Genomic DNA, 23,039 nt, shown 5'->3' with positions numbered 1-23,039 from the left:
CAATTCAGAAGAACTATGGAGTCACAGGCAAGCTTTGATTATACATTTTGAAACAAATGGCAGACTCATTTGGTAAAACACAGTTTATATAGGAGTTCATGCATTTTGAGAAGAGACGAAAAAGAGGAAAACTCAGAGGAAAAAGAGGAAATCCTTAGAGCTCCTTCCCATCCCATAAACAAGAAAAGACAGAAGATATTCGTGCCGCACTGCAGCAGTTCAGAAGAAGAGGGAGCTCTACAAATGGGATAAACTGCATCCTTCAAGTGAGGTGAAAAATAGCCAGAGCAGTAAGAAGGACAATGTGATGGCAGCCAGCAACAGGTAGGAAGATGGGAAAAACTGAAGAAAAGCCATTTTCCACTTATTCTYGCAACAGTTCAGAGAGTCTAACTAACTTCATTCTCATGAGTCTGAAATAACATTACATCTGTGAGAATGATTCACATGGCTGGAAAATTCAAGTCTGCTTGTAACWCTTTTAAGGGAAGATAGAGTAGGTAGAAGGYGATGGCATGACAGTTTGAACTAGAYACAATTATCTGGTCTAGGACTATTGACAACTGAGATCCTGRGATCTTGAAAGGATATGGATCAAAGTGCTAACTAGCAGTGTCCAGGAGGATATATGAGTGAGGGACTGCTGCAGAGCATTAAATCAACACGGAGAACCATACAAGCTATGCCACAAAAACAAGTTGTGCCACAAGCAGCCATCGAGGAGTCTCAGCTTGCTTTCCAGAAGGAAAATTGAACACCTGTCATTCCTTTAGTGGCAATAGGGGATGTTGGCATCTCTTTGTGATGCACACTTAGAGACTAGCAAGGCCGGGTAACCTGGACCTAGGAGTAAACTGGTCACAGAGGTCTCTTGCCTACTGGTGTTTCTCTTCATTAGAGCTTGTAATGACAGAGAAATTTCAAAAGACTGATGGAGAGTAAAAGGATGCTGCAGAAATTCAAAATGGACAAGACTAAAACAGATTATGCTGTGGTTAACCTGGTGAGGCAAAATAACAAAAATGGGAGATGGGTTTCAGTTAATGGATAGATACATAATGAGTGCCAATTGACATGAATTTATGGAAAACACTCCTGCAGAACGAATTTAATTTCACTCTTTGAGTGCTGATGAATTTGGTTGCTAAAATAAATTATGTAAATTTATCAAGTATTTTACTAATTACTACATGAGAGTCTAATTAAAAAGTTAGCAGTGTTATTTCAATAAAGTGCACGCTCTGGATTAAAAAAAATATTTAACTAACCAATTATAAAAAGTAGCTGGCTATGGAAAATTGCCATCAAATGAGGTATGTCTCCAGGCTTTTCTAAGCATTGATAATGTAGTCTGCAAAACAAAAATTTTTCATCAGTGATCTGCAAGTGCACAAGGACTGTTGGTGAAGCAAGTAGATGAGACAAAGATTAAGAGGAGGACAGGAACATAATACAGAGAAATTTGGTTCACTCAATAAGATGTTCCCATACAAAATAAACATATTTTAGTTCAGCCCAGTGCTTCGAGTGTTGAAGGCCCTTCCTAGTCTAACTACCCTTCCTAAAGGATAGAAGTTGACCTTTGGAAAACAGTAAGATTTTTTTATTGCCATTATTTGTGACAAAGAACCAAATACTGGAATAGTATTCTAGTTTTTTTGTCCATTGTTTAAGAAAAGGTATTGAAAAGTCACAGAGGAGATACAGAAAAGGCCTCAAAAATATTCAAGAGCTTGAGAAAAAATACTCACAGCAAGAGAGTTAGAATTTGGCCTGTTTAGTTTCTCAGAAGGTCAGATTGGGCAGGATGTGATGAGGAGGTGCATTGATTGCACTATACAAAATATTTGTGGTAAGAAAAATATTTGTTTTGATGATTTATAGGAAAAATATTTGTAAGAATTTGCAAGGAGGAAAAAGTGGGTGTGAAGTGGAGGAAGACTGAAGTAAGAGCTGAAAACCTGAGTCAGGCAACTTCATATGGAAAATAAGGCTGCTTTAAAAAAAAGAAAACGGGTGATTGACTAGTGGAAACAAAAAAATGACTATGTCAGAGTTTTCATTTCTGGCACTCTTAAAAAAGTCCAGGTTAAATGCTTTTCCAAAGATGTGATTTCTTCAAACACTGTTTTTTAGTTTAGTTTAGTTTTAGTACAAACACTCAGTGCCTGTAACAGATAGGTGAACAGACTAAATGACTTCATTGTCTACTCTGACCTTAAATCCTGGGAACCTGTGAACAGAGTAATGCAAGACCTAAGGATGTGCATGGCCGCACACCTTCCTGACCCTCCTCCTTCCTCACCTAATTATATCCCAACACTAGCTTCCTCTTCTGACTTTGCCGGAGTGGAGACTCTGGGCAGAAATACTTGGGTTAACATGACTATTACAGTCTTGACCTACAAGTTCAGGAAACATGAAAGAAAAAATAGTTCTTTTTGATTACATTCCCCAGATTTCTGTGTTTAAATTCCCTGTATCATGAGGCCCACAAGAACAAGCACAGGCAAGTGCAAGCATTACATGGATGGCATTGAAGATAGATAAAGCTTGGGAGATGTCGGTACTCTTCTTCTCCTGAAATCAGAACTACTGAAACAAAAGTCAGGGTCTGTTCAGCAGCTCAAGAACAAAGTGGCACTCTGGACTTGAAACCAAGACTGTCTCTGTACTCTATTCCTAGCACTACAGAGTTAAGAAGCAGCTACAGTGCACCCTTAAGAACTTCATCAAGGACATCCATGATATCACCTGTCTTCTCTAAAATAGTTCCATCACATCCTTGGACTGGTACCTTCAAACATCAGTACAAAACTGACCTGAACAGCCTTGCTTTGTATTGCCACAACATTGTATTCTACAGGTCTTAAGTGCAGGCATCTGTTCCATGCTGGGTACACTTCAAACTCCAAAGGACAGAAGTAATATGTATGACAAATTTCTTATGCAGTCTGGGAGAGTCAAAGTACCATAAAACGAGCAACAAACTTCCCACATTATTATTATTATTATTATCATCATCATCATCATCATCATCATCTCATCAGCCTTCACTCTCAGCAACCTGTAAAGACAAAGCCACGCACCTAAGAACCTGTCGGCAAGACTGTTGGACTGCAGTGCCAGGGCAGTTCGGAAACCCTTGCTGTCCGATGGGATGATGGTGGACTGACAGACAAAAGCTCCCACAAGGTTGGAAAAATCTTCCGATTCAGAAACCATGTCCTTCACAGTAACATCTGTGATATTGTCAGTGCAAATAGCCATCTTTTTCCCCTGTGGATAATCAAGAAAAATGGGGAAACTACTGGTTTGTTGGTGGGCTGTGAAAAGATTTGGGAAAGAAGGGATTGCAAACTTGGAGCTTATAAGTGCATCTTAAAAAACCACTTGATGTTTTTATCATGAGAGACAAAATGTAACATTAAGCTATGCCACTGTGAAGGCTCTGATTAAAGTCAAGTACAGATTCAGAAAAAATGTGTCATCTCCTGCATCTGTCTTACCAGAAACCTGTGCTATAAAGTACTTTTCTCTGTTTATCTTGAGAGCACAGTCTTTACTTGCAGTGCATAATGAAATGCCTTGCAAAGGGAAATCGTATTTCCCTTGCCTATAAATTATATACTGTAGAATATCTCTTTACTAGGTATTTAAACTAGATAAAATGTTCTCAAACCACAAATACATGAAATCCATAAACAGATATTTATTAGCTCATAGCCTTCAAGGCTGCATTAATGTCACATTTCAAGACCTACACAAGAATTTCAGAATAAGAGCAATGAAAAAGAAAAAAAAAATCAACAAAATCTGTGTAGACCTGACCCTAAAATTGTCAAGCACAGGGATGTGACAGGACTTTATCTCCTCATGGTTACTTCTACCTAAAGCACTGTCACAGCAGATCTGGAAAATGACTTGATTGATTAAAATCACCTCTCTGGGGAGATCCAGGAGAAAGAATTTGCTGTGTGGCGGAGAGAGCTCAGCTGTAAGGGAGCCCCAGTCTGTCTCATTATTACAACACCATGGACCATAAACATGGTTAATCCTCCAGATGCTCAAACCACCCCCACTGAACTCACCTCATTCCCACACARACTGATGTTGAAGAAGTGGAAGAACTTGGTCCCTCGGGAGGTGAAGCTGGGCCCACTCATTAATGAGCCCACCTGGCTGAGGTTGCTGAAATCGTAATTCAGGCTCTGGTTATCCTTCATGAACGACACCATGCAGTCACTGAAGCAGGCAGAGTGGTCCTTCAGATCAGAAAAAGGATATGTTAAAGAACAATTAAGGGCAAGCAGCAAACCACCACCTAAGAGTAAAGCAAGGAGGTGCAGAGAGGATAGTTTCTCTGTTAGGATGGAGGAGATCTTGATCCTCTGGTCATGATTTGTCTTCCCTCTGTCTCAGAAATTGGCTGGGGAGAACATTCATCCCTTGCAGTCACATCAGATGCATTTTAATGTTCCTCAGGCCTGCCCTATCTCCTATCCCCTGCACTAGCCAAGAGAACGCACAATTTCATTCTCTGTTTTGTTGTGCATGCTCTTAGAATCCCAAAGTCTCAGGTTTAGTCCCTGCAAGGAGACCAGAACAACAGCTCAGTTACGTTTGTATCTTGCAAAGGAAACACAGGAAGCAGAGCTCAAGAAATAGGAATATGAAATGAACCCAATCAGAGACAGGTAGAAAATGAAAAAAAAAAGAGTGGTCCTTCCTACTCCTACACAACTACTCGCCAAGGATGATGCACATACTAGAAGTTTAATTGCGCTTAAGTGTGAGTTCATACATAAAACCCTTGCTACAGGTTGCTAAAAGCACAGAAACGTAATACAGTTCAGAAAGTCTCTGTGCTTAAGAGGGTAGGAGACCAGGAGAGTTTTAGGTGGAAGCAATGTATATCTTTCCTTGTCCTGTTCTTACACTGCTCCCCACACAGCATCTTTAAACATAGTTAAATGGACCTTTTGTTTGTTTGTTTTTGTGTTGTTTTCATCACACACCTACAAACAGAAATTGGACTAAGGACATATTTGGAAGAATGGGATGGTTGTTTGTTTATGTTTACATTACTTCAATCTTTGCAAGCTACATCATAGGTGCAGGAAAGAAATAAAACTAGCAACTGGGGAGTTCCTACCTACCCTGCCTGCCCATAGCTCAGAACCTCTCTTAGCTCTGGTACCTTGGTGCTCTTACTGCTGGGCCCACAGGGCACACAGGCCTCTTTGCCATAGACCTGGTGGATGGACAGGAAGGTGTTGGGTGGACATTCCTTGCACTGGCTGGTCTCCTTCTCGATGTAGTGTCCTGCTGGGCAGGGCACGCAGGATGAGCCAGACTGCTCGGAGCCCAGTGCACAAGCCCGGCAAGAAGAGGCAACTCCATCCACCGCGTTGGTCACTGTTATGGAGTAGATCTTGGCCACGTCATTGATGAACTGCCTRCTCTGGAACAAGAACAGAAGAAATGACCTGGGTGCTGCTTGCATCATGGCATGCAGACTTGAGCAACAGTACCGTGTATCAGGGATTCAGTTTGTGGATGGGCTTATTAGCAGCTGCCCCCACAGTGCTGCTACACAGCAAAACCACTTGGCCCTTTTACAGGTGGTCTTCACCAGAAGCCGAGGCTTCCAATGGTGAGCATCCAAGACAAGCCGTGCTGAAAACACTGCACCTAAAGAAATACGTACATCTTGGCCCTCATTTATTCTCTGGAAGGCCCAGGTGAATGTGAAGGAGGCATTTTTGGAGATGATGTGAGTGTAGGATTGCTTCTCTTTACTTCTCTCCCATGATTCCACTACATTGGTATTTTTTCGATTAATGTCCTGTAAAATGGGCATAATAAAAACAATGTGAAAAGTAGAGTCATGATATCTTGGTGTGTTATAATAATAGTATTTAATAAACATAAAGTACTTTAAAAGTATATTTAACTTTTAATAAAGAAGAGGAAATTCTTCATTACTAGCATTTTTTAACTAGGAATGAGCGTCTATTATAAAGATGCTCTTGTTCACACAATATTAAAGTTCAAAGTTCAATGGTAGGTTCTAAATGTTTTCCAGACAGTTCATCACAGTGATTCTTTGAAATTTCAAATTCTGGAAAAAATGTGTTCCCCTGGCACAAAGAAGGGAAGGCAAAAACTAAAAGAAAATTTGTAGGTTCTGCTGTCTTTGGATACTCAGTTTGTTGGTGTCTCAAGTGAAATAGAACTATCACCAACAAACCACTGCCAAAAGTTTCCGTAAGAAAACACCTGTGAGGTCTGTGGCTGTGTTTCTTATCCTCTATTGGCTTTAAATGACCATGTGAGTGCTCTAGCTCTGTTCCAGAGCAAAATGAAGCAGTTTCCTTTAAATTATTACTAAATGTGGAAAAGCATCTGCTCACCAATCTAAAGGAGGTTTTAAGGAAATAAAATAATAAAAAGCTTTGCTTTATAATGGAAGGGATATGGAAACATTCACAAGTTCAATTACTTTACCTGAGCAGATGGTCTAACAAAAAGCACGGTAAGGAAAGTAAAAAGTACAGCACTTATCTAGGACACTATTTTACAAATAAATGCACTAGTAGTGCTTCTCCAGGTCACTGCCAGAAGCAGGACAAAATTCCCAAGTTTCCTCCATCCCATTCTTCTGTCCTGCATCTTGACTCATGACACTGTTAAACTTATGGAGGGAAACTTGAGTGCAAGAAAGACAGTGAGAATTTTATCAATGGGCTTAACAAGAGCAAGTTTTTCTCTACGGTGTCAAATGCTTTTTCTTTTTTTTTTTTAAATAAACAGATAACCACGAAGAACAGGTTCACAATTCAAATGATGAAGGAACTTTGCTAGGTCATTGATTAAATCCTTCCTGCAAGGGCACCACAGATATTAAACTAATGTCATGCTTAATCTTAGTCATAATAAGCCAAGTGCAACTAATCACACCTGTGTAGAGATATTAAAGTGACATGTGGAATACCAGGCTAAATCATCAGTCATGGGGAGAGAGGTCTCACTTACCACCATAAAGTACAGCACACAATCTGCTGAACAGATGGTCTCAAAAATAAAAGTAATCCGTCCTAGTTCTGACCCAGTTGCTCCTGTCATTGATGTTGGAGGTCTGTTTAACAGAGGAGGAATGAAACATTTGTAAGGTGCTCTCCAGACACTGAGCAGTCAATCCCTCTGATTGCTTGTGATACAACCAGGAAACTAGAAATTGTCACATAAAATCTGTCCTTGCAGAATTATGGAGGCCAGGTTACCCAATGTACAGGACTCATACACAACAGGTAGCAGACGCAGCACGATCACTTTTTAAGTGCATGGCTTCTTTACGGCATAGTTTCCTCCCCGAAACCATCACCCAGATGCAATTGTGTTGGTAGGGAGTGTTGACGTTTAACTCTGTTTCATGGGAGTAGTTCTAAGTGTAAAGAGATTTACACTGATTGCATTGCATCTGCCTTTCCCCTGGTGGGAGTTGCAAACCATAAAAATCTGGGGATGCTCCCCAGTAAACACTTAAAAGCACCCTTATCCCCTACTAGCACTCAGCAGTATGGACTTCCTTACTGCGATGACTATCACTGAGCAACACACAGGGACATGCCAAGCTTTTCCACACATTTCTTGCTTCTCTCTGATTTTCACYGTTTTCCCATAAACTAAAATATAAAAAAAAAAATCACTGTTTATCACTGTTTGCTAACAAACTATAACAAGTTGCAACCTCTCTAAGCTGAGATACAGAAAAGAACAAGCACAAGCCCCTCCAGCAGCAGATTCAGGGTACAGAAGACATGCAATGTATTGTTCTCTTGACATCTCTCCACCAACTCTAGGGCAAGCATAGACTGGTCTTGCTGACTGGAGTCAGCTGCAAATAAAAATAAATGGGTTAGGGTTACACTCCTTTCAGTAAGTGTATTTTAGCTGGTTACTTCAGTGACACTTAAAATCAGAGGACCAGGAACACCTTTAACTCCATTTCTGGACAACTAACCAGCTGGTATCTCAAAATCAAGCAAATGGAACTGAAAACCAAGGTCTTACAGATGTCAATTTGCTGCAGTGCAGCTACTGGCATCTCAGGAATAAAATGCAAGTTTCCTCTTGTTTCTCATTTATGAACCATGACATTATTACACTTCGAAAAGGAAAACTCTCTTTATGCCAAGAGTGATGAGAAATAGACACAAGAGGAAGAGATAAATGAGAAATTCTTAAAAAAATATATCTGTTCCTTACTTAAATCCTGGGATGTGCAGATTCAAGATGAGATAGTCATTGTCAGAGCCTCCTGCCCCACTCTGGATATGGTCACCAGCCACCTCCCATCCTTCACAAGACAAAATACACAGTGTTTTTTTCAAGAAATGAATGGATTCTGGGGTCATGTAACAACAAGATTGTTACTATATATATGTTACTATACTTTTTTAAAACAATTCAGTGCATTAGCATATTTTCAAGATGCCTGGCATAAACTATAGAGCAGTATAATAATGCTTGTAAAAGAAAAATAAATAAATAAATAAAAATAAAGAGCCCTAGTAATTGAATTAGTTGCTTATTTTAGAGGCAAAAGTCACCTTGAAATCAGCAAAAGCAATTGAAATTCCCAGGCCTGTGCTGTGCAGCTCAGACAAGATGATCCATCTGATCTCCTCCAGTCTTAAAACTGATGAATCAGTGAATCTATGTGGTAAATTTTAAGCATATACCTAAGTGTTTCTCTGTTCAACACAGTTCAAAGTTTGAGTAACACCAGTCTAACCAGACAGATCAGCCTGAGGAAAACTTCTTAGAGAAGGCTGGAGATAGCGGAAAGCCTGAACAGGACCATTTTCATAGGTGAGCTGTGACTGCTCTCTGCTGCAATCTTAGTACATGTGCAGACAGAAAGTTTTGAATGCTAAATGAACAAAGATCACAAATTTAAGTCAGTTTTCTGAAAGAACTGTGTCCTTGAAAGGCATGGCTATCACAAAACAAAAAGAGCTCAATTAGAGAAAAGTCAAGCTTTTTTTTTTTTTTTTTTTTTAAATGGAGATATTCTGATGCATAAAAACATATCTCAGGACAGATGCTTGGCTGAAAGGAACTGGTGTAGACTGCAGCTCCTGCCCTCTTCCAATACAGAAGAGATGTTTTATTTCCTTTTTGTGCTATTCAGTGACACGACTTCCTACAAGAATCATCATGCTTTGTGCAATTTAAGAAAAGGAAGAAACTCTGCATTATGACTCACTCAGCAAACAGCATATTCATTTTGATGGGCACTCCATTACAATGGTGATCGGCACAGGAGAAAGACAGGCACGTAACAATACAGGGAGTTTGGCTCACCATTCATCCCATCACACTTCGAATTGCCGACATTAAAACAAGATGTCTTCATATTGCCTGGAAGGATGTTCCACCACTTATACTCAAACCCGAGAGCTGGCTCCGTCCCAGCTGGGCACGCTTTGCACTCTATGGGGAGAAAGGGCAGAAGAAGGACATCACACAACCAAACTGCATCTTAAATTGCAAAGAGGACAGACATTAGCATTTTGCTCTTTGGGAGAAATATTGAGCTAAGAGAATAATTAATTTCTTTATAACTAAATGGCCAATGACTTATCAGGACCATGACATTAAAAAAAAACAGGTTACTGATTTACAAACTGAAGACCATAACCACAGTAACTGATATGCAACCAATCCCTGAAATCATACTCCTTTCAGTGGTTTTGGTTAAAAGTTTGATGATATTGCTAAACAACAGTTCCCACAAACTTCTGTTAATATCTACAGTACATTTCAGAACTAACAAGACAGAATTTAGGCTAGACAAGGCTGACAGGGTTCTCAACTGACAGTACTGAAAATGAGATTTGCATAGGGAAGAATTTGGCATGGACAGAAGATGGGACAGAAAGGAGTTACTGACTGAAAATTCTGATTCACTTCTCAGAAACTCTTAAAATAACTGTCAGGGTGTTTATAACAGCCAGGGAACCATTCAGAATGCAATGGGTCAACTTAGAGCACCTTGATATGAAAAGACTTTTGAGGAAAACTAGCCATCCTCGCCACAAAGCCATTTAAAGCGTATTTTATGGAAAAGGAACTCTACCTTACAGTGATGTATCTTTAAAGTAATCCACATACAAACAGACAACTGTCTTTAGCAACACAAGTGATATGTGTAGGTGACTGACTGCAGACAAATTCTGAGTGTCTTTAAAGGGAAAGACCTCCTACCCTGTGTCCCATCTGAAAATGTGCCCTGTGGACAAGGACTGCAGGAAGATGAGGCATTGTTGTAAAAGCCAGGATTGCAGGGTGGGCAATCCTGTCTCTCTCCAGAAGGTGGTAGAGTCAACCCATCAGGAAGATCCTCTCTGCAGATCTTGGGCTCTATCCATTTGTACATGATCTGAGTCTGAAATGAGAAAACACTGGAGGTGTTCAAGAAGCACTGACCACCTTCAAAACTGAACAACAGCTGAAAGAAGACCCAGTACAGGTTCGATCCCTGGCTCCTGGGCACTGTTTTAAAGCTGAAACTCTCACCACTGGTCCATGCTTAGCTTGTGTTGCAGCCAGACTGTGTGACCAGATGTGACTGTGTGATCCAGATCCCAAATGTGACCAATGGACTTGACTTCCCAGCATGACCTTGGGCCTTCCTCACCTCTATGGACTTGCCTAGTGATCAATAGGTTGTTGCTGACCCAGCTTACTGTCTCTAGACTCAGCATTTGCAGATCTATGGACTTAACAAAGGTTCTGCTTCATCACTACAGATATACTCAGCAATCTGGACTCTCAGCTGACTATAATTCCTGACACTGGTTCTGCTTTGCTCACTCTGCTCAAATCCTGTGGGACTGTCCTCACCGTCAGAGGGGCAGCTACCTCTGCCTTCCTTGCTGTCAACTGGCTCATGGTTCCCCTTCCCATATGGATCAGCCTATCCTCACTGCTTAATGGATTGTCTGGAATATTGCTGCTATTTAACAGCACAGTATTTAAAACAAAAATGTATCAAAAGTTGGGAAAGCACTCATGGTTTCACAGAGCGCAGACACACTGTACACACTGAAGTACTTCCATGGAGACTGAGCTAGGGAAGAAAGGGTCAGAGACTGTATACAACCACTGAAGTCCCAGGCTGAAGTGGTAATCCTTGTATTTTTAAAACAGTAAATGAGTGAAAATCAGCAGAAGTCAAGCATCTAAGGGCCTCTTGAAGGAATGGCCTCCCAGGGCCCCTTGAAGATCAGTCTAATGTCATAATCACCCTTCTACATACACAGTGGGTTCAGCAAAAGGGAGAAGACAATCTAACATCCCATGTAAAACCTGTTTGTAAGACAAGTGGCCTAAAGGCTGGTGCTTTACAGCCATTGCTCATCTCGAGATGGTTTGCAGAGCCAAGTTTTCAGTGGTCTATGTCACATGTAGACATGGGCAGGCAATACTGCATATTCTGACTGTTTTACAAAGATGCAGAGCACTGAGTGGTAAAAGCAGTTTTGAAAACTAAACCAACACTTGCACATATATGACACATGTTCTCATTGCAAAGTGAGAATCCTGTTGTAGAAAGTGGAAACGTGTCTGCAGAAAGACCAGCTTTATGTTCTGGTGAGGACAATCATGAAGGGTAAGGCCAGTGAGGAGGCAAGAAGAGAAAGCTGAATGTCACCAATGGGAGCCTATTCAAACCCAATGAGCCTTGAATTGCACAGTTCAGTTAAGGGATAATCTGCAGGAGACCACAATTAAAGCAGTACCTGAGGATGTAGGAGTAGATGTTGCTGCTAATTCCTTAGAGTCATTAAAGCAAGTTAACAGAGCAATAATCAGTGAGTCAAGAGTGGGTTGTGCTGAATGCTGTGGTTATAGAGCCTGCCAGCTCTGGAAATAAGTGTTTGAAGATTTCTTTCATAAAGCACATGAACACTAAGTAGCATTTTCAAATTGGCTGACCAGCAGACTGCAAAGTACTCCATTCTGGCAGCAAATACCAGGCAAGCAACAACAGGATCTACGGATTTTGATTCATTGTCACCCTGTCTGGATCTAAGGGAGATAGGAAAAGCAAAAAAATACACAAAGCAGGCCTAACCATGTGCCATATGTGGGCTTCATGTCCCAGTAAATGGAATTTCCTTCTCCAGAAGTTCCCATGTGTCTGGTAACCCACATGATCCATGTGACTGTGGTTCTGAGTCCAGAACCTCTCCAGACATCGCCACAAGGCAAGCAGATTATCTGTAGTCAGGCTGTGATGCCACACATGGGCATTTCCAAACCACACCTATTCTCTTAATTAAACAGATCATGGACCATTCTTTGATGCTAAAAGCAGATCACGACACAGACCACATTCGCATAGCAAAACTCTTCCACTCATATTAGATGTAGTCATGTCTCATGCTCCCTGACCTGTTCTAGCACCTGGAATATGTTTGGGCACTGCCTGGAAGGGGTCAAGTTGTCACAAAACCATAAATATTCCAGGAAAAACGCTAACAACAGTGGTATAAGGTCTACTAAAGGTCAGTGCTTCAATCTGTGCCCTACCACTGCTTTTTATTGCTTTTTAAGGGGAACACAATGACCCACCAGATGACTTGCAAGCATAAGGAGTTTAACATTTCACTATGACAGTTCCCTTAGCAGGCCTAGGATGGGCAAAATCCTACAGATGGACAAATGCTGAAAAGAAAGAAGTTGAAGGGCATTCCCACAGACTCAGAGATTCAATTATGGAAGAAAAAATTACAATACAAAGTATGGACCCCCTGCTTTGTTTTCAGATCAAGAGAACACAGCAAGCCGCAAAATAACACCATGCTTTCCACTTACTTTTCCTTCCTTATCACATGGAGTATGGATCTGGAAAAAGTCTTTGCTTGTGCATGGAGGACGCTCTGTACACTCGCTGGATCCCTCATCTGAAATAAAAAGGGTGAGGAATAGGATGTTAAACAGTCAAATGATCCCTGTGAACAACTTCAATGAGTATGAAGTCTGGAGTGTAAAGTGAACCAGTAGGAAAATACAAAATTGCAGCAAAAATTAAGCTTCTATATAGAGTTTAAATGAACTTTCCCATGAACTGCAGAGGAAAACTGGGAAAGTATTAGCTATGCTTCTCCTGTCACTCTGAAATTCATTAATTCAGCATAGAGAGGAGTGACTCAAACTCTCACCCCAATCCCTCATTGTTAAGCGGTAATTTGTGTAGTTTGTCCAAGCATGGAGATAATTTCTCACTTTGATAAAGCATAAAAACACTCTAATCTATTAGAAAACTTTTACAATACTGGCTCAGCTTTTCTTCTCACCACATGTACTTACAAATACTCTATTCACAAGTCCCCAGGCATTTGCCATAATCTGTAATAAATTATTAGCAATAATTTATTATTTTAAAACTTTCTATTAAAACAATATACAAGAGAATTGAAGACATTCTGATCAGCACATAAAGCCTGGATTTTGCCATGTTGCTTCATGACTGCTAGCTACATGGGGATGTGGGAGAGTTTTGGTACTATATTTTGCATTAGATTACCAAATGTTCCAACCACAGGAGAGGCAGGGATGGGTCAAGCGAGCATTTGGAAAAGAAATTCCTAAAACCACCTACCAGTCTGAAGGCAGTGATGAAGCCAATTCAGGAACCACCAACCAATAACAAAAATTACCACAAGAGGGCACAGCACGACTGCTTTTGTCACTCAAACAAAACGTACACTATGAAGTCACAAAAGATCTGGAGATTATTTTAATATAAATCTATGGGACCTCAGCCAAGATCCAGTAATCTCTTCAGCTCTTGGGATGCGCCGTCTTCATTTCCACTTCACTGCGTTCATCAAGTAGAGACCAAACTTTTTGGWTGGATCAAGCAGCTCTTGCATTTGTTCACCAAACAGGGTGAACTCATGACCTAACTTACCTSGTTTTATCTTATAAGATTTATATACCTGCATAATATATTTCTTCGTTACACTTGGTGCACTCTTTAGCTCCTTTCTCAGAATAAGTGTTTCTTGGACACACTTGGCAGCTGGATGAACCAGGTTTGTCACTAAAAGTACCAGGTTTGCATGGGAAGCATTCAGATGTATATGCAACTCCTATAAGGTAAATACAGAAAACATACTGAAAAACAGAGTAGATAATTCTGCTGCTGCCTGCCTGCTTATCTGAAAAAGCAGACAAAGCTGGCTAATCACTGGTTTAAAAATCACATGCTTTCACAGCTCAGTTTCGACTCTTTGGCCTTAAGATTTAGCTCTTCAATCTCTGTTCCTCAGTGCAAGGCTGATCTAATTTAAGAGCATCGTATAGCACTCCAGGCTTGGTTACACTTAGAAATGGACTAAAATAACTATTCCAGACAAATTAAATAATTTAAATGGTGATTTAAATGTCATTGGCCCGAAATAGTTACGTTACCTAGTTTGTTACTGGACAGGCTCACTGGGAAACCTGATCTTCCTACACTACACTGAAGAAAATCACATTGTGGGGGTGGTTCCCTCTCCTTCTTTCTCTGTTTACTAAACCAATCTTCCCCAGCAGATGGCATCATTTACCAATTAAATTATTTTACCAGCCTTAATTTGACACTATGAAGTTTTACTCTTCGGTTTCTACACCTTAGAGGGGAAACAGGGGATCCAAAAAAATCCACTTTACTGAGAAGGCACACACCCAGTGCTACAACAAAAGAGCAAGTTCAAGAGCTAAAAGGTTAACCACCACTTACCTTCRATGGTGATGTTTTTCACCAGAACTGGTTTTACTACTTTAGATCCCATGAGAATCCCTGTCGTTCTCCAATATAATATATTACTACCTGATTTCAAAGTCACCTGCAAGGATACATATGACAGTTAGCAGGCAAGACAGCGTGACAAGCTGCATATTCAGGTATAAATAGGCAGGTTTATTTTAAAGCATAGAAATCCACTTTTATAATAYATATATAATTAAAAAGAAGAACCCAGGATTCAAAAGTAGAGGGTCTGAATTGGRTTCTGTTTAAAAGCAAGGTTTTAAAGCAAGATTTGCCTGCATCTAACTTCATAACTTCATGATCAGTTAGCTAGCAAAAATGAGGAATATCCCCAGCAGTGATCCCCTCCATCCTGCTTATTCCTGATTCAGAGCAGTGAATGAGATGGACGAAAGTAATYCATGCTTAGACCTACATGTCTTCACAGTGAGGTCAGCAAAGGGCTGTGCAGATCTCTGTGCTGGCAGTACTACGGCAAGGATGAGAGGAGGAGGAGGAAGGCAGGACCACTTCTTTCAGCAGTCATTGCCTACCAACTTACACCTACCTATATAACTAGTCCCACAAGGGGTAGCAGGTCTACCAAGACTATACCAAATTTACCAATGTGTTTCATATGTACCCTAYCATACCAATTTTGTCCAGTACAAAACTCGTGCTGCTGCCACAGCAATACTGGCCAAAMGGTGCTTTATCCTAGTTTAGCTGTCCAAGATAAGAACAGGAATAACCCAACCCCTGTAAAGGGATCCTGACAGGGCCATGGAGTTGATCCAGGAGAAAGAAACCTAAAGCGCTGACCAAAAGTGGATTTCTCAGCCCATATACCTCCTTCTCCTAGCCTAGCCTCCTGATCTGACTTGCTTGGACCTGAGTTCACAGGCACTGCGAGCGACAGTTGGCTGGGAAATTTGTGCTGTCCTCCAAGAGGCCCTGGAAGGCAGAGAGCAGGCTGCTGTCTATGCCAATGGAAAGTCTTCCCTTTCTGGCATTATGTCACCTACACTGGCCTTTGCTGGCACAACTCTGAATTAGCATGTGCTGATGTATAGTGGAAAGCTGGCCTCAGCAGGAGCTGGTGAGGAAAACCTAGTCTATGCATCCTCAGTGCAGGAACCAAATCTTTTGGCTGGGCCACAAGGCAGTGAAAGCTGCTGCTTCCAACATAGACATATTTGTACCAGCATCGTAAGAGCCATGCCAGTGCATGTCAGCTCGCTTTTTAACTGGGAAAGGTACCACGGAGCACAGACTGGGCACAGTCTAGCTCTGAGTCATGCACCTGAAATTAGAAAGCCAGTCGTGTCTGCTTGCACGTAAAGATGTCATTCCCATTGACTAGAGCCTTTTGGAGCACCAGGGGGTAATCTCCTGCTCTCACAAGCAAGCAACTAATTTAGAAAATTTCAATTACAGTCGTGTGGAGGGACTTTGGATTTGCAGTTTGCATGGAACTGTTCAGCCTCATAAAGCTCTTGAGTCAAAGTCCATGGAAATCAAGTGAAAGACTGGCATCTGTGTCATTTGTTTTGTGATCAGACCCTTAGAGCTTTCAGTGKCTTTGCTTGTCATAGTAGGCAAAATGTGACTCTTCAAGCAAATTCACAGGATCTGGCCCTTATTTGATCTCTRGTCAGAGGAAATCATAGACATTTATAAAAATAGGGAAAAAAGGTATCATAATGGGTACTTTTGCACTTACAGAATGAGAGCCCCATTCCCCATTGTCCGTGAGCTTCACCCACTTGTCTGCTGTGGACTCCATCTCTTTGCACTGGTCATTTTGTATCTGTTAATCAAAAGCATGAGATCAGTCTCTCTTGGTATAGCAGTTACTGGTGACGAATTGTAAGATTCAGCTTTATTCYTACTGTTTATGTATTTAGGACAGCAGCTGCTTTATTTGTGGCAATATAAAAAATACCTTTCAAAACCTGCTTGCAGCTTAGCARTGCATCAGATGACAGCACCTCTGCTGCAGCTGCAGGAAGAGGAAAAGAGCACAAAGAGCACACCCTGGCCTCCTCTCATTACCTGGCCATATTTTGGTGTTGAGCTCCTTGTCTYGGAGGCCTCCTCCTTCTCCTGAGCCCAGGATCTAATCCTCTCAAACCCTGGATGTGACCATGGGCCTCTAAACTGAGGCAGATTTAGGAGTGGTCAGGACGACGCTAGAAGACAAACTGCTTTCTCCAACAAACATGACAAACTCAGAGTCAATATATATTAACTGGTTGTCTCCCTGACACCTCACCTCAGGAGATGAGAGTGGYTTTATTAAGGGAGAAGGAAAGCACCACGGAGAACCTCTGCTGGGAAAGCTGCAGGATTTATTTCCCTTTGCCCAGTCTAGAACAGCCTTGCAGCCCTCTCCTTATGGAAGTGTTTGCYGCATGGCTTCAGAGCCTCACATTTTCTGTTTTTTTGTTTTTGTTTTTCTTCCAATATATGTCTTTTCTAAAGAGTCCAGGAAGGGTGAGCAGAAGACGTGGTAGGCATCTAACATGAAGTGTCCCCACTTGGTTCCCACATTTGAGAACCACATGTCATTGCTAGCCTTCAGATTTGCCCACAGACCAGTAATGCAGCCACCTGCCTCTGGCGAGTCTGACAAGCTTACCATTCTCTGGCAACCTGCAAGCCCCTGCCAGTGAAATACATCATCCAGAGCCAAACTGCAATTGTAAAATATATTTTACCACAAACTGGAGAAAGAGAGGAACTTGTAGAAGAGTACTTTGTAGTTTCCATGAAATACTGAGGACCCCTAAGAACTATGGGCATGGTAATTTCTGCCAAGGACTGTGCCATACACTGGTTTGTGAAAAGGAAATGACAAATTTAAGGAGGTGAATCAGTGAGATGTGGAAACAAGTAATAATCAAAAAGCCTTCTTCAGGGCTAGCACTCAAAGAAACAGTATTTTTGCTCTTTTGCAGGAGCAGATCAGTCAGTCAGTCGAGCAATTAGATCTGGGATTCATAACCCTCTCACACTCGTCTGACAGTAAAAAASGGTATTTGCTGGTGGAAAAGAGCATTCCTCCTGATGAAGAACAAAGGAAAGTCTAATATAAATCTGAAATGGTTGAATAAATAGTCCACACTGTCTATTACTGAAGTGCAATAGACTGCAGTGGYGTAGCAGCAAGAGGGTGCCTAAAGGAGGTTATTTTGGTCTCCCTTTTTCATCTGTACTAAAGAATAAGGACACTTTGCACTTTTGTCCCGGCGTCACAAAACACTTTCCAAACACCAATTAAGGCTCCGCACTCCTGAGAGCCAGCATGAACATCTCTTCCCAGATCTCCACCAGAGCCCAGAAGATAGGCAGAGAGGTGGTAACAGAGGGCATGGAAAATTCCCAGTCCTCTCCTGCTCCCAGCTGCCTCCCATTCTGTCTTCACCTACTCTGGGCAGCAGATACAGCCCTGACAGGGAAAGAGAGGCAATTCTGAGAGGGCTTGCAGGGGATCCCCAGGCGACCCATTCCCCATCCACTGGGCTCTGGCAAGCTGATCCACAGGGATTGTTTTAGTATCATGGGTGCTGCTTGGTCAAACACAGAGCAATAAAGCAACAATTCTCCATCCTTTCGTCTGTTTTTCTACATCTTAAAGTCTATGATCCAAACTGACCAAAATCTAAGGTTTCCATATATTCCATACTTTGGAATCTATTAGGTTCTGGGCGCCTAACTTCAAAGAAGTCTAAAACTTGAAGCCACTTCAAAGTCATCTCAAAGTCAAACACTCCCAAACTGAAGCCTCTACCATGAACAGTCACAACCTTGGTGTGAAAATCCCAACACATGGTAAAACAGGCCAGGTTAGCCAAAGCTTTGAATCTCAAATACATGTCAAAGTCAAGACAAGTGGCAGAAATAAGATTTTCTAGAATTTGTTCAGCAATAACAAGCCAGGGACATAAGAGTAATACAAGGAAAGGGAGAAGTCATTTCTGAGGGTCTGTAACTGGTCTTAGTTCTTTCTTAAAATGTGTGTGTATTTATTATAGAAAAGGTCTTACAAAAAACTCAAAGAAGATGTTATTGTCGATATACTGGTATTCAAAGAAGACTGATCCGGATTTCTTCAGGTGCACTGCGTAGATGAGAGAAACTGTACAGTCGTCTCTGTTCGACTCTATGTAATTCCCTCGAGGAGTCCACGAAGAGCTGATGAACATGAACAAAACAAGCTTCATTTGAGATTACAGACACTGTGGAGACTTTTCGTAAATTACTGAAGAAAAATTACCTAAAAATTGACCCAGAGTACCACAACAGTTAAATTCACTTCCTAATCTTTTATTACTGGATTTACATTTGTTTTCACAAAAAAATATTTCCCACCATTAAATCTGTGCACTGAAAAAGAACATGGTACATGCTAGAAACTTAAGGAAAGGATTATAATCCTAGGAAAGGTTTATTATCTGCATGTCCAACATGCTTTGAGTCAGACTCAGGAACAGCCTGCTGCATCCTCCACAGATCTCTGCTTAGGCTGTGAAAGTACCTTTTAACCAAATTCACGATGCCACAATCCTGTAGCTTTTCAGTGACAGATAAGTGCGGCTCCAGGSTGTTCTTAAACTTGGTAGCTGCTGCTGAGACCTAGTAGGTCATAATGACAGCAAAGAAATGACCAAGTATTTTGCTTCTCAGCTGCTCGTGTTTGCCATGACCCTCTGGAGAGCTAAGATAACTAGCAAAGCTGACTGTGCTGTATCGGCAGCACTCCCTCTTCTTATCCTCCCAGCTCTGTACTGCACGCTTTTTTATGGATTTTTACTTCTACTAGTATAATACTTCCCTCTGTCTTTACGGAGCTATGCTTGACTAATAGCCTAATTTTCATCAAACTCAGGCTCCAGGAATACTGAAGACAGTTCCAAGAAGGTCCCTTGGAAAGGCCACATCACAGCACTGGTGGATCAACTGCTTCTTATAGCATAAAGGACAATTAAAGCAGAGCAAAATCAATGCTCTCAACATCAGTTTCTAAACAGACTTAACACACAGTCCTGTAGTAAGGGATGTGAACTGTTGCCATCCAGAAATCAGGACAGCCCTCAACCTACCAGCCAATACCCCAGGTGGTGCAGACATCTCAGGAAGGACTGGAGCCTCCATTTTGGGGATATGGCCCACTCACCTTATATTCCTTAGCATAATGTGCATAATCTGGACAAAAAGCCATGGAAGGCTTTTGCTGAGCAAAATTCAGCAACATGGGGATCCTAGATCTCTGTACTTCTAAGCTCCTTCAGACCATGTTGCCACATAATATGTGGCAATAAAACAGATTTTCTTACTTGTTGCAGCTATCYGCTTTACTCTCAGAAGAGCCAATGGCTGTGTCCATGAAGGTTGCCACATTGGAGAATCCTGCTGGCAGCTCGTCCCACTCATCAAACTTGATCCCGCTGCCCAAGGAATAGGTCCCCTCTGCACATTTGCTGCACACCTGGTTCTTCATCTCCAGGTACTCACCAGAGGCACAGGAGAATGCTGAGGAGACAAATCATTTCCAATGCATTAATTGGGAAGCTAAACTCAATTAATTCCCATTAATTTTCTGCTGCTTAATTAATTAACAGTGAACTGTCACTAAAGGGAAGCCGACAGGAATGTTTCAGCCACAGGAGCACAAYAGCTGATCTCCCAAAAGTGATTGCAAAATTGAGGTGTTCACCAATGCCTGCTTTTTGTTTCACTGAGATGGATCAAATCTAGATGAGTTGTAGCTTGTCTCCACTAGCACAACAGATACAAAAAGAAATAAAAAACACAAWCAAAGAGCTCCATCTACAACAAACAGTTGTGCAAATAAGGGCTTGTGATAGTTCTTCTCACTCTCACTCACCTATTTGTTATATTTTGTACAGAGTCAGTTGTAACACAACAGTACAAAACTTGAGGGAAAGCTGCAAATATCATCCAACGTGCTCTCCCAATCTCCTCATGTCACCTGCCTTCAAGCCCTTGAAGGTGGTCGTGGGACAGATCAACAGCAAGATGATGTCTAGCAAATGAGGCCCTGACCTTTGATTGGGATGCTACRAAAATGTCACCAGTAAAAAAAAGTATTTAACATACTTAACTAGGGGAAGCATATTTTAGAAAGCATGGTGACAAATTGGGTTTTTTTTTTCTGCTAATGGTTCTAAAATTACTTACCTCAAGTACCTGTATGTCCCTTGTCAATGTGATGACTTCTCTATCTGTTAGGGAAAGACTAATCTTGTTATGCAGAGGAAATCCAGACAGGAGAATGCCTACACGCCCCAAGGAGAACCATTCTGTGCTGGGAACTGTAACTCATATCCAGAAGCCATTTTGGTGCAGACAAACCCACTTTTCCCAGCCCAGCCACCATACCACAACTCCTCTCACACCGAACATCCTAGGTGGTGCTTTGGTGACTGCAAATGAACACTTGCTACAGCATTTAGGATCTCCTACGTTGCTTGAGAGTTTATAAACTCAACTGAGCTATCACAGTCAAAGCAGGACTTAGACTCACAATTCACATCTGAAGAAACAACAGGATTTTTTACTGAATGTTTCACACATGGTACATTGTGCAGCAATGGTTATTTCATAAGCTCATTTTGAGAGATACATCCTGAGCTCACAGTCCAAAAACCTGACTGCTATCCAAAGAGGTGCAACTAGCCCAAAACAACTGACTCTAAGTGAAATCCCAGCTTGTAAGGTTTTATAGATGTACTGATGTTTATCTAACAGCAGAAAAACTTGTTTGACTGCCCATACTCTGATAAAGAGATGCCTGCGCAACAACAAATTCAAWCTGAATCCAATTGTTGGTTCAGGCTCTCATTCACTGCGCCAGCTCCCAGCAGATTTCTTTGTGTAATTGTCCTTGACAGCAGTACTGGAACGTAGATAAAAGGTCCGTTTTGATGGAAAGATCTGCCAGAGGGTCATTTTCTCCTCTTGGTTGCAGCAAAGTACTCTGAATGTGTTCCCATGCTTTGCAAGCCAACAAATCTGTCATTCAAACCCCATTGCTCACAAGTGACGCACCAAGGAGGAAAGTGAGCAGGAAGATGCCTAGCCTGGATCTGGCAGGAGCAGGTGCTATGAGGACATACGTGTAGGAATCCTGCTGCACCAGATTTCAGTGAAAGCTCAACAGATATGTCAAGAATCCACCCTAAGTGACTAGCATTTGTAGYGCAGATATATGGTATCGCTAACATCCCACCTGGCTCCCTTTGCAACCTTAGCCTGAGCCTTAAGATCTACCAGAATCAAAGTAGGAAGCACCACTGCCTTCAGCACAGTTCAGTATCAAGCATTTCCTTAAATGCCTGTCTCAACAGAAAGCACATATTACATAATCCTTCACCTTAAACATGTAAAGGTGTCCTGATCTACTGGTTAGGAAATGTTTGGCATCATTAACATAACATACTCATATCATTATAACATATTTAAATCCTTTAGAAGTCCAAACATTTTTAAGGAAGTTAAATAGCAAGAAATTGAGAGCACTGCTTCACCAGATATTACAAATCTGGCTTTCAAATAAGGACCCAGTATCAGAGAGAATTTTACTGTCATCATAAGACAAAGGAGGCAGCAGAACCTCCTCTTCAGCTGGGAGTCAGGTTGGGCAGAGATTATTTCTCTAACCAAGCTAATATCTTTTAACTCTGTGGTCTGATCATTTCAGATAGAGGGGAGAAAAAAAAAAAAAAAAAAGAGTATAAGGGCTTAGGCAGGCTGCAAGATAGGACACAAAAACCCATCACACACCTTTCACAGCAGAGATGAATCTCACTCTTATTTAGGTGCAAAAGGACTTTCTTTCTCTAAGAATTTTATATTCCAAAGACAGCAGCGCTTCCCATCAAAACAGATACATCTGCAAGCAAACTAGCTCTGAGCACGCCAGCTGCTTGCCAGTTCAATTTGGGGCCGAACGTGGCTAATGGCAACATGAACCGCTTTCGACATGGGAACAGATGCATCATTTGATTTTGTCCCAGGCTGACAAAAGMGGCTGGAGGGGGATGGGGAGGAAAGGCAGCACATGAGAAACATGGAAACTGTGTCCTCTCCCTGCTCTTTTAGCAAGGGGAGAGTCCCAAAGCCAGGCCAATCCCTCTTAAATACAGGCAATGTTGGTGGCAGATCCAGGCATCCTTCCCAGGGTTCTGGCAGAGCCAGG

General features: G+C 41.5%; 1 protein-coding gene across 1 annotated transcript in view; it reads right to left on the bottom strand.

Moving 5' to 3' along the window:
- Positions 1–23,039, bottom strand: part of KIAA1324L (KIAA1324 like) — a 46,322-nt gene that overhangs the window by 11,003 nt on the left and 12,280 nt on the right. The window contains exons 2-15 of the mRNA XM_026033284.1: positions 20,155–20,350; positions 18,865–19,012; positions 16,539–16,625; positions 14,807–14,912; positions 14,019–14,171; positions 12,892–12,980; positions 10,276–10,456; positions 9,373–9,501; positions 8,272–8,362; positions 7,039–7,141; positions 5,711–5,848; positions 5,201–5,464; positions 4,092–4,265; positions 3,090–3,279 (exon numbers count right to left, since the gene is read on the bottom strand). Coding sequence (XP_025889069.1) covers positions 3,090–3,279; positions 4,092–4,265; positions 5,201–5,464; positions 5,711–5,848; positions 7,039–7,141; positions 8,272–8,362; positions 9,373–9,501; positions 10,276–10,456; positions 12,892–12,980; positions 14,019–14,171; positions 14,807–14,912; positions 16,539–16,625; positions 18,865–19,012; positions 20,155–20,318 — 2,017 coding nt within the window. The 5' untranslated portion in view covers positions 20,319–20,350. The remainder of the gene's footprint in view (positions 1–3,089; positions 3,280–4,091; positions 4,266–5,200; positions 5,465–5,710; positions 5,849–7,038; positions 7,142–8,271; positions 8,363–9,372; positions 9,502–10,275; positions 10,457–12,891; positions 12,981–14,018; positions 14,172–14,806; positions 14,913–16,538; positions 16,626–18,864; positions 19,013–20,154; positions 20,351–23,039) is intronic.

Source organism: Nothoprocta perdicaria, unplaced genomic scaffold, assembly GCF_003342845.1.
Source record: "Nothoprocta perdicaria isolate Ctin4 unplaced genomic scaffold, notPer1 scaffold_127, whole genome shotgun sequence".
Lineage (NCBI taxonomy): Eukaryota > Metazoa > Chordata > Aves > Tinamiformes > Tinamidae > Nothoprocta > Nothoprocta perdicaria.
Note: the sequence above shows the minus strand (reverse complement) of the source record. Positions and strands in the feature narration are given on the sequence as shown.